Source organism: Arachis ipaensis, chromosome B7 (assembly GCF_059453495.1).
Source record: "Arachis ipaensis isolate K30076 ecotype BB chromosome B7, ASM5945349v1, whole genome shotgun sequence".
Taxonomy (NCBI): domain Eukaryota; kingdom Viridiplantae; phylum Streptophyta; class Magnoliopsida; order Fabales; family Fabaceae; genus Arachis; species Arachis ipaensis.
In genome coordinates, this window is record NC_142442.1 from 2636153 (window position 1) to 2648363 (window position 12211).

The 12211-nt window shown below is 36.7% G+C and overlaps 1 protein-coding gene across 1 annotated transcript; it reads right to left on the reverse strand.

Moving 5' to 3' along the window:
* Positions 1-2153: 2153 nt before the first annotated feature.
* LOC107608006 (uncharacterized) lies at positions 2154-5610 on the reverse strand. The gene is made up of 2 exons (XM_088494183.1): positions 4719-5610; positions 2154-2533 (listed from the first exon to the last, which is right to left on the reverse strand). The coding sequence occupies exon 1, from the start codon at positions 5507-5509 to the stop codon at positions 4733-4735; it is 777 nt and encodes a 258-aa protein (XP_088350309.1). The 5' UTR covers positions 5510-5610; the 3' UTR covers positions 2154-2533; positions 4719-4732.
* Between the last annotated feature and the right edge of the window lie 6601 nt (positions 5611-12211).

The following is a 12211-nucleotide window of genomic DNA, read 5'->3' on the forward strand; positions in this document are numbered from 1 at the left end:
ATTTTATTACAATTACTATTATGAGTGTATTGTCTATTTTAAATTTTTTTTATTTGTTATTATTTATTTTAATTATTTATTATGAAATTCATAATCTTATTTGTTATTAGACATTTTATATATAGTAGTGTGCAATAACATATCTTTAAATTCATTCATTACGAAAAATTTTTTGAATAAATATTATATATTATATGATGAAGATAAAATATTTAAAAAAATTATTGTTACTATTTTATCCATTAAATTTATTTTGTGAAATGAATTATTTGAAGGTAGATGATTTCTTCAAAAATTGGACATCAGATTATAATAATGCCTTTATATATTTGTTTAAAATTGGTTCATAAATGAAATTTGTTGAGAGATTGAGCAGTTGCTCAATCCAGTTATACAAAAAAAAAAAAAATACAAACTTTAAAGTACTTGTCTATTGGATTTTCTTTTAAAAATTAAAAATTAATACTCAAAAATAAAATAAACCGTGAAGATAGATACCTGTTTCATTATCTATGTTTCTATCTTATATTTTTCAAAAGGAAAAAAGAAAAATAAAATTAAAATTATAAATTAAATTATTAATTAATTATTTTTAATTTTAAATTTTAAAATGTAAAAAATAAAAATTAATAATTAAACTAAATCATAATTGGTACAGTTATTTTCTATATCTTAAAGATTTATCTTATTATATTATGACACGTGTAATTGATATATATATATATATATATATATATATATTGCAAGATTTCATGGCAGTTTTCGCTTATTCCTTCCCTCCTTTCTCGGCCACCTTTGCCATGAACTTCACAACGCATCACAACATGAATCCAAAAGGCATGAGATGTCTTCATACAAATGGAATGTTTATTCTTGGTTGGTGATGATAGCATTGGGGAGAAGGTTTCGATTAAAAGAGAGTGTAATTAGGATTAAAACTTAAAAAGGAGGGGGTGATTAAAATGTTGGGATGATTTTTTTTTTTAAATTCTCAGTGGCTAAAAAATCAGCCTATTATTCACATTGTTCAAATTTTTTATTGTCTACCTAACAGAATTGAAACAACAATCGTTTGTGTAATTTTAAATTAATTTTTATTATTCATTATTTATTTATATTTCATGCACACTTGAATCCTCAAGTAAAAGATGAGTATTTTCTATACATTAAAAGTTAATTAAATTAAATAACTGTATGAAATATTTAGATAATAATATGGTGAAAATTTAAATGCAGTCAATTTCACGTAAAGTTGACAGTTGAAATCGGTTAAATGATTAAATTTTTATCTAACATCTCTCAATTATCAATTTCACGTGAAGTTGACTGTACCTAAATTTCTACCTAATAATATACATAAAATTTTAAATTCTAATTTTCTTAATACTAATTGACAACATAAAAGGTGGTATTCGTGTTTGCAAATGTGTTTGTAAGATGTTGGAGACAGTGATTTCTGATCCTTGCTTTTACCAAATTGCATCTTAAGTTCAAACGCATTGGCAATTTGGCATGAAACAACCAATTTGACAACCTCTTAAACTCAAAAGGATGATTAAGAAAGGTTCAACAATTATGATTTGAACTCCTTTCTGCTATCAGATAACGAGAAGGACAAGAAGATTCATCTTAAGTGATGCGATTGTGTGCTACACTAATCATCTCATATTCATATCAATGTTTTCCAGCTAAAAGTTGTATTTTTTTTTTTTGGGTCAATAAAAGTTGTATTATTTTTAATAGTCAACTATTGATTACATTTTTTACTTATTTTTTGAGAGGATGGAAAATATTGGTAAAGTTTTGTACAAGGGTGCAAATTATACCAAGATCATCATTATAAAAATCCAACTTATGCAAATATTAATTGACGGCAATATACCTATGATGTAAAGTAATGATTAAAAACAAGAAATAGATAATGAAGAATACAATTAATTCTGCACTAACGAACATTCACAATAGTTAACAAATATACATCCTGAGATTTTGACTAACCTTCCATGCTCCATTTCTCTACTTGTGATTTGGAAAGATAAATGTAACGAGTTTTATACCCAGAAACAAAGAGATTTATTGATTCATGTACCATGGAAAACTACTTTAAATATGCAGTATAATTTATAAAAACAATAGCCAAAAATAATTATAGATAGCTAAAAAGATTGCTCAACATTACCCAAGTCATAAGTATATTATGTAATCAGAAATATATGGGGGTCACAGATCGGTCCTACACTCACAAATCAGTACACTGTCTTTGCAATCCGGCATCATATTTTTGTTCCTTTCTTGACAATCTACACAATTGATTTATAAGTCTAATGCTCAGGCTGCAATGGCATAACCTCCTCCAAAAACATGATTTTCTAACATAGAACTTCTCATCAACACATTTTAAAAAATTCCCTAACTACAAGATGGTTTGCAAGCAACAATCACCACTTAACTACAAGATGGTTTGCAACATGCACATGTCCAAGGTCCAAATCTTCAATTCTTCAGAGCATCAACAATAACAACTCGAATTTAGCTGCGACAGTAATTTAAACTTCTCTTTAGTATTGACAAAAAAAAAATGAGGGATGCTAGTTAACCATAGGTCAGAGCAGATAAGACAAAAATGAAGTACAAGATGCTGAATACAAATCCAAGTTAAAGATTTAATATATTAGTTGTAATTAGTGGCCATACAAAAAAATGGATTTCTTCATAAAAATTTAGCCCACAAAGATTTTACAATAACCAGTGAACTGGCTGAAAGTAATGTTAACATGTCAGCAAAAATTAAAGGTTCCTGAAAATGCAGCTAGAAAAAAGCAGAGGCACATAATTCCATTGATATGATCGTACAATTAAAGAACAGATCGGTCACAGAGAACACCAGGTGACAGCCCCACTTCTAACTAGTGGTTAATACTTAATACTTTTATATAGATTGAATCGAATGTACTACTCGTATAATAATATTAATACCAAATTATTCAACTCATGTAAAAGTACCCAACCAAAATGAGATCAACACAACACATGATACATACAATCTGTATCATGTTTTAATTTAACGAAAGTATAGAGAACCAACTTTTAGTTAGCCAACATTAGTGTTTAGGTTTATAATTTAGGATTTAAGGTTAAAGATTTATGAGTTAGGGTCTAGATTTTAAGATGAACAAAATAATTTTAAAAAAGTTGGCTGATGTTGGCCAAAAAAAGTTGGTTACCTAGCATCACTCTTTAATTTATATTCCAAATATGTATTCTAAGGGGTCAATCAGTTAATTCAGCTTCAATAATTTCTATTATTTGATTAATGAAATGCATTTTTCTATAAAAAAGAATATGATTAAGAAGGAGAGAAGATAATAAAAGGAAATGGATGATAAGAGATTCTCTATGGAAGATCATGGGAAAAAAATACTCAAAGTGCTTTCTATGAAGTGTAGCTTACAAATCTCAACATGTTTAAGTGGGAAAATCCTCTAAAAAGATCATTAGCTTTACACCAAATAGATGTGACCAATTTAATCCCATCCTACAAAACATGGTTGTCCTGAAAATCTGTTTTATGCAAGGCAATGAAATATATTCGACAGAAAATGTGAACATATGTGACAGAAGTATACTAAGTTATTCTAATTGTCTTCCCCCTCCCCCTCCCTCTCCTCTTTCGATTCTGTTATTTGTCATCCACAGATAGACAACAATATTAACCCAGTAAATTTTATTCTGTTATTTATTAGCAAAATACTATTGACTAGCATTGAAATGCCCAAAATAAAGCTGAACAGTTGTGCTTGACTACAATCCTGCATGAAAACCACAGAATGAATCAAGACTTGAGGATAAAGGAGAATCTTCGGCAGGAGGTATCGAGTTTGACCTTGGAATTAATAACAACTTCAATGGCTATGGATAAGTGAAAAGAGAATAAAGTGAAAACTGAAATCTAAGATACATGGTCACGGGTGCAGCTCAACTATGAAAAGTGAGACAGTGTATTTCATTTTGGGGGAGAACAAAAGCTTCTATAGATAGTTTGTTCACAGTAAAGTCATCCATAGATAGTTCAAATTAGCTACATTGTTATTTAAATAAACCAAAATTGTTTGACAATGAAGGCTACCTAATTCAATTAGCAGGATTCACAGTCAAATCACAAACACAAAGGAAGAAAATCCATAGAAATTCCCTATAAATAAACCCACATATACAAAGGTACAAGTGAAAGACAAAAGGTTTATCACAAAACTCATGTAAGTTGCTGCTACCATTATACTAATAAACTTCATACCGACTAACTGATTTCCTTCTGTTACTCAATCATAAACTAACAAAATGATTTATTAGGACTATACCCTATATCCAAAAGTAAACTCAATAAACTGTTTATGAGTATGACTATGATATGCCAAATACTGTCTTCTTTGTCTGCAGCTAATTGCTTCTAGTGATAGCATTCTAACATATCTACAAATCATACTACCAAAATACACGATGAACAATTTCATTTTTATTTCAAAACTGCAAATTCCCATCGTATCTTAATTTCATGAACTTCCATGACCACTCTTCGTCCATCAAGACATCACAATCTTAGACAAAAACAAAAAGAAAAATATAATCCTACGCAAATTATGCTAGATAACCAAAAAACACAAGCTATATTAGTTATCATAAACAAATCAAAATAGAAGAAGGAAAAAATAAGAAATTACCTAGTTCATTACCACTACTGCTGTTGCTGGTTTTGTGGGTTCGGTGGAGGAGGCATGCCTGGGCGAGGAGGTCCGAACGCCGGAACGCCGCTGCCAGGTGGGGGAGGCATCCCAGGACGAGGCGGAGGCGGGGCGGGAATCCGCGACCTTGGCGGAGCAGGAGGCCCTCTCACCATCTGACCAGGTGGTGGAGGACCCATAGGCCGCTGCCCAAACTGTGGCGGAACAGGGAAAGGCTGTGGAGGCCCACCACCGGGCCTGGGTGGTGCAAATTGCCCAGGCGGCATCGGAGGTGGTGGGCTCGTGCCATTGGCGGTGGACCCTGACCAGGATACCTCGGCATCTGGCCAGGCGGCCGCATAACCGGTGCAGTGCCGGGATAAGAAACTGGTGGCGCCGAAAGCTGCGGCGGGCGCGAGATCTGCGGCTGCATCATGCCGGGAGCTGGTCCACCAACACCACGGGGCCTGGACAACTGGAGCTGCGGGGATACCTAGGCCTGCGGCACGGCCGATGCCAGGACCGCCCATTGCGGCGGCATTGACGGCCTTAGCGCGTGACTCTTCAGGCGGCGGAGGACCCTCGACGGTCATGGAGATAACCTCCTCGCCGCGTAAGAGAACCAGGCCAAGTGTGCGGCGGTCCTCGCGGTCTTCTCCTGGCGTTTTTTTTCCCTTGGCCGGTGGAAGCTTCCGGAACTCTTCGCAGTCACCGAGGACGAGGTTCATGTGGCGGTCGAAGGCCATAAATTTTCCGACGAGCTGACGGCCGTCTTGGATAGTGACCCTCATTCGGTAGTTAATGTATTGAAAGCATCTTGGAGCTCTTTGTTGCGGTTTTGAGTAAGGTTTTGCTCTGAATCTGAAGTTGTTAGGGTTTGAAAGGAGTTAATATTGAAAATGACTTTTGAAATTTGATTCCGGATCTAATTTAACCTTCAAATTTTTAATTTACCTAAATTATACCCTAAAGTTTTAAGGCGTGTCTCAAATTGGTAATCTGATACAATTAAACGATGTTGTGTTACTATTTGTTCCAAAAGAACGTTGTTTTACTTTTTCTCTTCTTCTTTCTCCTCAAGTAGCCATGGCTTCTTTTTAATCCATTTTTAGTCATCAAGTAATCATCATCACTATCCACACAGGCATGAACAATTGCTTCATTCATAACAACCTTAACCTCTTTTACTTCCTCTATTTCACTTCAAACTGATTCTTAATTATCATTATTATCGTTATTATTATTATTATTGAAAAAAAAATACATAATGGGAGATAGGTTCCAATGCCACTACAACCTCAACTCACCCACTTTTTTCATTAAGAGTACCCACCAGGCCACCACGTTCTCAAAGCCATTGACGCTAGAATCAGTGCCCCCTCCTCCATTGACCATATCGCCGCCTGATAACAAGTCATCTTATGCTAGCTTTTCAAACATTTTTCACTTGTTTCATTAGGTTTTATGCACTTTTTTGCATTATAAGTAAGTGATTTGGAGTGAATTTGTATGGTTATGTCAATTCAATCAACCATTATTTATTTGACACAAAATCATAAGGTTTAAGCTAAAATTAGTTGGTTTTTGAATAATTTAGAGATCTCGTGAATTTGGTGATGCTTTGATTAGTTGTTTTGATTACTTGTAGGTGAAGAAATGATGAAAAAAAAAAGGAAAGAGGAACCTTAGAGCATGCTTTGGACCTTAGGCCACGCTTTGAAAAACGTGACCCAAGACATTAAAGCGTTGCGCATCAAAAGGGGGCAAGGGCCAACGCTCGAATAATGAGCGCAACGCTCTCTAATTGAGCGCTAGAGGAAAAAGCACCAAAGCAAAGGTAAGGGCGCTACGTTGATTTTCCAAACGAAGCGCTACAAGGAGGCACTCAAGCATGTAGCGCTACGTTAAGTGTTTTAACTTTATCGTGGTCTCAACAAAATAAAAGCAAGGCGCGACACTAGCAAGTGAAACCACCAAGGTTCGAAATGGGAACTAAGAAAAGCGCGCACAAGGCATAGAAAGGGCGCTACATTAATTCAATTAACTGAGCGCTACTTTGCTACAAGAAAATTGGCTCAAAAGGAAGCCACTAGGGCTCGAAGATGGAGACCACACAAGGCACAATGTAGCGCTGCGTTATGTGCAATTCACTGAGCGCTACAATTGAAGCTTGGCACGAGCCCAGACATAAGGCAAGAGAGGGCTACGTTTTCTTTCTTGACTGAGCGCTCCACTGGAGCCAGCACCTGGGTCCAATTTCAATCAAAAGCCAATTTGGATCCACTTCTTCACCAATTTGAAAAGCCCACTCCAAGTTCTGAAAATCAAAAATAGAAAGTGTATAAATAGGAGCTAGTTTGATTTGTAGAGGACCTTTACCTTGACTTTTGAATCTTTTAGCACTTTTACTCTTTCTTGGAGCTGAATTTTAGTTTTCATTAGAATTTTCATTTGAAATTTGGGAATTGGGATTGAGATCTGAGTTTTCTTTCATTTTGTTCTTACTTCTACAACTTCCGTCTTCTGTTTTGAGTTTTGGATTGAGATTGAAGGAATTCTGTTTCAATTCTTGATCTGAAATTCATCTTTGTTCTTCTGCATAATTCTAAGAATTGAGGAATTGGATCTGAATTTCATTGCTGTTTCATTTACATTTCTTCTGCAATTTCTTTTTCTGTTTGATCAAGGAAGTGATTGAGATCTAGATCTGCTTTCTAGTCTCATTGCTCTTCTTGGATCTTCAATTTCTCTTTGAGAATTTCATAATTGAGCTCAGCTTCTTTTTGTTTTGCTTCTTCAAGTAATTTTCCATTTCTGTTTGATACTGAACTGAACTTCTTTACTTCACAGCTTTCTGATTTACTTTGGCTTGCATTTTTCTTGTTTAATTTTGAATCCCAGCTCCCAAATCCCTTTAATCTTCAAGCAATTTAAGTTTCCCAGCAATTTAGATTTAGTAATTTACATTTCTTACACTTTAAGCTTCAGCCATTTACATTTCTTGCAATCTAAGTTTCAGTCATTTACATTACTTGCACTTTAAGATTCAGCTCTTTTATTTCTTTTGCACTTTACTTTTCTGTCAATTTCCCTTCTCCCTTTTATTTTCATGCAATTTAGCTTCTATTGATCACAATTCACCCAAATTCTCACTTGTTTGCTTAACTAAATTCATCACCTAACTAAAATTGCTCAATCCTTCAATCCCTATGGGATCGACCTCACTCTTGTGAGTTATTACTACTTGATGCGATCCGGTACACTTGCCGGTGAGTTTTGTGTTGGAATCTGATTTTCACTCATCAAGTTTTTGCCGCCGTTGCCGGGGATTGACTAGATTGACAATGATTAAGTAAGGTGGTGGTCTAGATTTTGTTAAGCATTTTTCTTTGTTTTTCTTTATTTTTGATAAGCTCACTAACTGTTTGAGACTTTGTCTTTGCTAACTCTAACAACACTCAAGCTACAGAGTGCTTCTGTGTGTTTCTTGTTGTTTTGGTTGTATGACAGAAGCAAGGAGAGACTCCACCTCTTGTGATCTTGACGAGAGAACTCTCCGAAGATTGAGAATAGAATCAAGGGGAAAATGAGTCATTGGTGAAGAAGCATCTGAGGAAGAATAGCAAGAAATGGAAGGGAACCCTTCCAATTCAAACCCACCAGAGGGAATGGCTAACAACAACCCCCCAGAGGAGAGTCTTGGCTTCTTACACGTTTGCAAATCCTAGGTATTGTGAGAGTAGCATCCTTACCCCAAATGTCAATGCAAACAACTTTGAATTGAAGCCCCAACTCATCACTTTGGTACAAAACAACTGCTCTTATAGAGGAAGCCCTAGAAGATCCAAATCAACACTTGTCTATCTTCCTAAGGATCTGTGACACAGTGAAGTCCAATGGAGTGCATCCAGATATTTCTAAACTGTTGCTGTTTTCATTTTCATTGAGGGACAAGGCTACTCAATGGCTGGAAGCTTTCCCACAAGGAAGCATCACTAGTTGGGAGGATCTAGTGAATAAATTTCTAGCCAAATTCTACCCACCTCAGAAGATTATCAGATTGAAGACAGAGGTGCAAACCTTCACACAAATGAATGAAGAATCTCTTTATGAGGCTTGGGAGAGATACAAGGCCTTGATTAGAAAGTTTCCCCCTGAAATGTTTAATGAATGGGACATACTGCAGAATTTCTATGAAGGCTTGACTTTGAAAGCTCAGGAAGCACTAGATCACTCAGCAGGAGGTTCTTTGCAATTAATGAAGACATCGGAGGAGGCCTAAAACCTCATTGATATGGTGGCAAACAATCAATATTTCTTTGCTCATCAGAGACAACGCCAACCAGCCCAAAGGAAAGGATTCTTGGAGTTGGAAGGTGTGGACACTATTCTGGCTCAAAACAAGGTAATGCAGTAACAAATCCAGCAATAATTTGAGCAGATGGCTAAGAGAATTAATAGTTTGCAAGTTGCATCAGTAAATGTCACCAATCAGCCACCAACTGGGTGGGGACAAAATGAGAAAAATAGTGAAGATCAGCAGCAGGAACAAGTGAACTACATGCACAACCAAGGATCCAGCCAAAATGAATTCCATGGAGACACATATAACCCCTCTTGGAAGAACCACCTAAACCTAAGATGGGGAGACAACCAAAACCAAAACCAGCAGCCATGGCAAAGAAATTCAAACCAAAACAACTTAAGAAACACAAACCACAACAACCAGCAGAACACTAACCACAATTGGTGCATGAAATCGTGATCGTTCATTTCTTGGTAACGGCGCTAAAAACTCAATACGCACGTTCATAATATTAGCTCTTTGTCACAACTTCGCACAACTAACCAGCAAGTGCACTGGGTCGTCCAAGTAATAAACCTTACGTGAGTAAGGGTCGATCCCACGGAGATTGTCGACTTGAAGCAAGCTATGGTCATCTTGCAAATCTCAGTCAGGCGGATTCAAATGGTTATAGTGAATTGATAATTAAAACATAATTAAAATATAAAATAGGATAAAGATACTTATGTAATTCATTGGTGAGAATTTCAGATAAGCGTATGGAGATGCTTTCGTTCCTCCTGAACCTCTGCTTTCCTGCTGTCTTCATCCAATCATTCATACTCCCTTCCATGGCAAGCTGTATGTTAGGCATCACCGTTGTCAATGGCTACATCCTGTCCTCTCTGTGAAAATGGTCCAATGCGCTGTCACTGCATGGCTAATCATCTGAAGGTTCTCGATCATACTGGAATAGGATTTACTATCCTTTTGCGTCTGTCACTACGCCCAGCACTTGCGAGTTTGAAGCTCGTCACAACCATCCCTTCCAAGATCCTACTCGGAATACCACAGACAAGGTTTAGACTTTCCGGATCTCGAGAATGGCCGTCCATGGATTCTAACTTATACCACGAAGACTCTGATTAAGGAATCCAAGAGATACTCATTCAATCTAAGGTAGAACGGAAGTGGTTGTCAGGCACGCGTTCATGGGTTGGGAATGATGATGACTGTCACGATCATCACATTCATGTTGAAGTTCGAATGAATATCTTAGAATTGGAATAAGCTTGAATTGAATAGAAAACAGTAGTAGTTTGCATTAATTCTCAAGGAACAGCAGAGCTCCACACCTTAATCTATGGTGTGTAGAAACTCTACCATTGAAAATACAAAAGAACAAGGTCTAGGCATGGCCGAGAGGCCAGCCTCCATAAAGATCTAAGATAGCATAAAACTAATCAAAGATGTCTAATACAATAGTAAAAAAGTTCTATTTATATCAGACTAGTTACTAGGGTTACAGAAATAAGTAAATGATGTAGAAATCCACTTCAGGGGCCCACTTGGTGTGTGCTTGGGCTGAGCTTAAGCTTTACACGTGCAGAGGTCTTTCTTGGAGTTAAACGCCAGTTTGTAACGTGTTTCTGGCGTTTAACTCTGCTTTGCAACCTGTTTCTGGCGTTTAACTCCAGAATTGGGCAGAGAGCTGGCGTTGAACGCCAGTTTGCGTCGTCTAAACTCGGGCAAAGTATAGACTATTATATATTGCTGGAAAGCCCTGAATGTCTACTTTCCAACGCAATTGAGAGCGCGCCATTTGGAGTTCTGTAGCTCCAGAAAATCCACTTCGAGTGCAGGGAGGTCAGAATCCAACAGCATCTGCAGTCCTTTGTCAGCCTCTGAATCTGATTTTTGCTCAGGTCCCTCAATTTGAGCCAGAAAATACCTGAAATCACAGAAAAACACACAAACTCATAGTAAAGTCCAGAAATGTGAGTTTTAATTAAAAACTAATAAAAATATAATAAAAACTAACTAGATTATACTAAAAACATACTAAAAACAATGCCAAAAAGCGTATAAATTATCCGCTAATCAACAATCCATATAGAAAACCCCAAAACAACCATCCCAATTCCAGCTATTATCCACCCAATAACCCAACCACTAACCAAAATAACTATCATCCACCCTCAACATCTCATAACCAACCACAAATACCACAAGATGCTCAAAGGATCTCCAACTTGGAGATACTGATGGAAAAGATGATGAAGCATCAGGAGATGACCAGCAAGAATCATGAAGCCTCAATGAGAAATTTAGAAAGGCAAATTGGACAATTGTCCAAGCAAGCAGTGATTGAAAGACCAACAAGCTCACTCCCAAGTGATACCATTCCAAATCCTAAAGAAGAATGCAAAGCCATCCAATTAAGGAGTGGAAGAACTTTGGTGAATGACAAAGAAGCCAATAAGAAGCCTATGGAGAATGGTAAGAAGCCAGCTGAGAAAGATGAGGCCAACAACAAGGAAGAAATGACAGTAAGCAAGCAAGCTCAAGAGAAGGTTAAAGAGAAGGATGACCAGCCACAAGATTCAAGGAAAGGGAAGCAAGTAATAGAGGAACCATCTCAGGGGCAGAGCAAGTGGTGAAGACTTTCACACCTCCTTTCTCATATCCTCAAAGGTTCAACAAGGAAACCAAGGATCAACACTTCCCCAAATTCCTTGAAGTCTTCAAGAAGTTGGAGATTAATATCCCACTGGCTGAAGCATTAGAGCAGATGCCTCTATATACAAAATTTTTGAAAGAGCTTATCAATAAGAAGAAAAGCTAGCATGAGAAGGAGACCATTATGCTCACTGAAGAATGCAGTTCAGTAATTCAAAGGGGTATTCCACCAAAGCTCAAAGATCCAGGAAGTTTTGTCATATCATGCACCATAGGCAAAATGACATTGGAGAAAGCCCTCTGTGATTTGGGAGCTAGTATCAACTTGATGCCTCTCTCAATGATGAAAAATCTTGCCATAGAAGAAATTAAACCCACCAGAATATCACTTGTAATGGCCGATAGATCAATTAAGATACCCAATGGAGTTGTGGAAAATCTACTAGTGAAGGTTGGGAATTTCATTTTCCTTGCCAATTTTGTGATTTTGGACACAGAAGAGGAGGGAAACAACCTAATCATCTTGGGA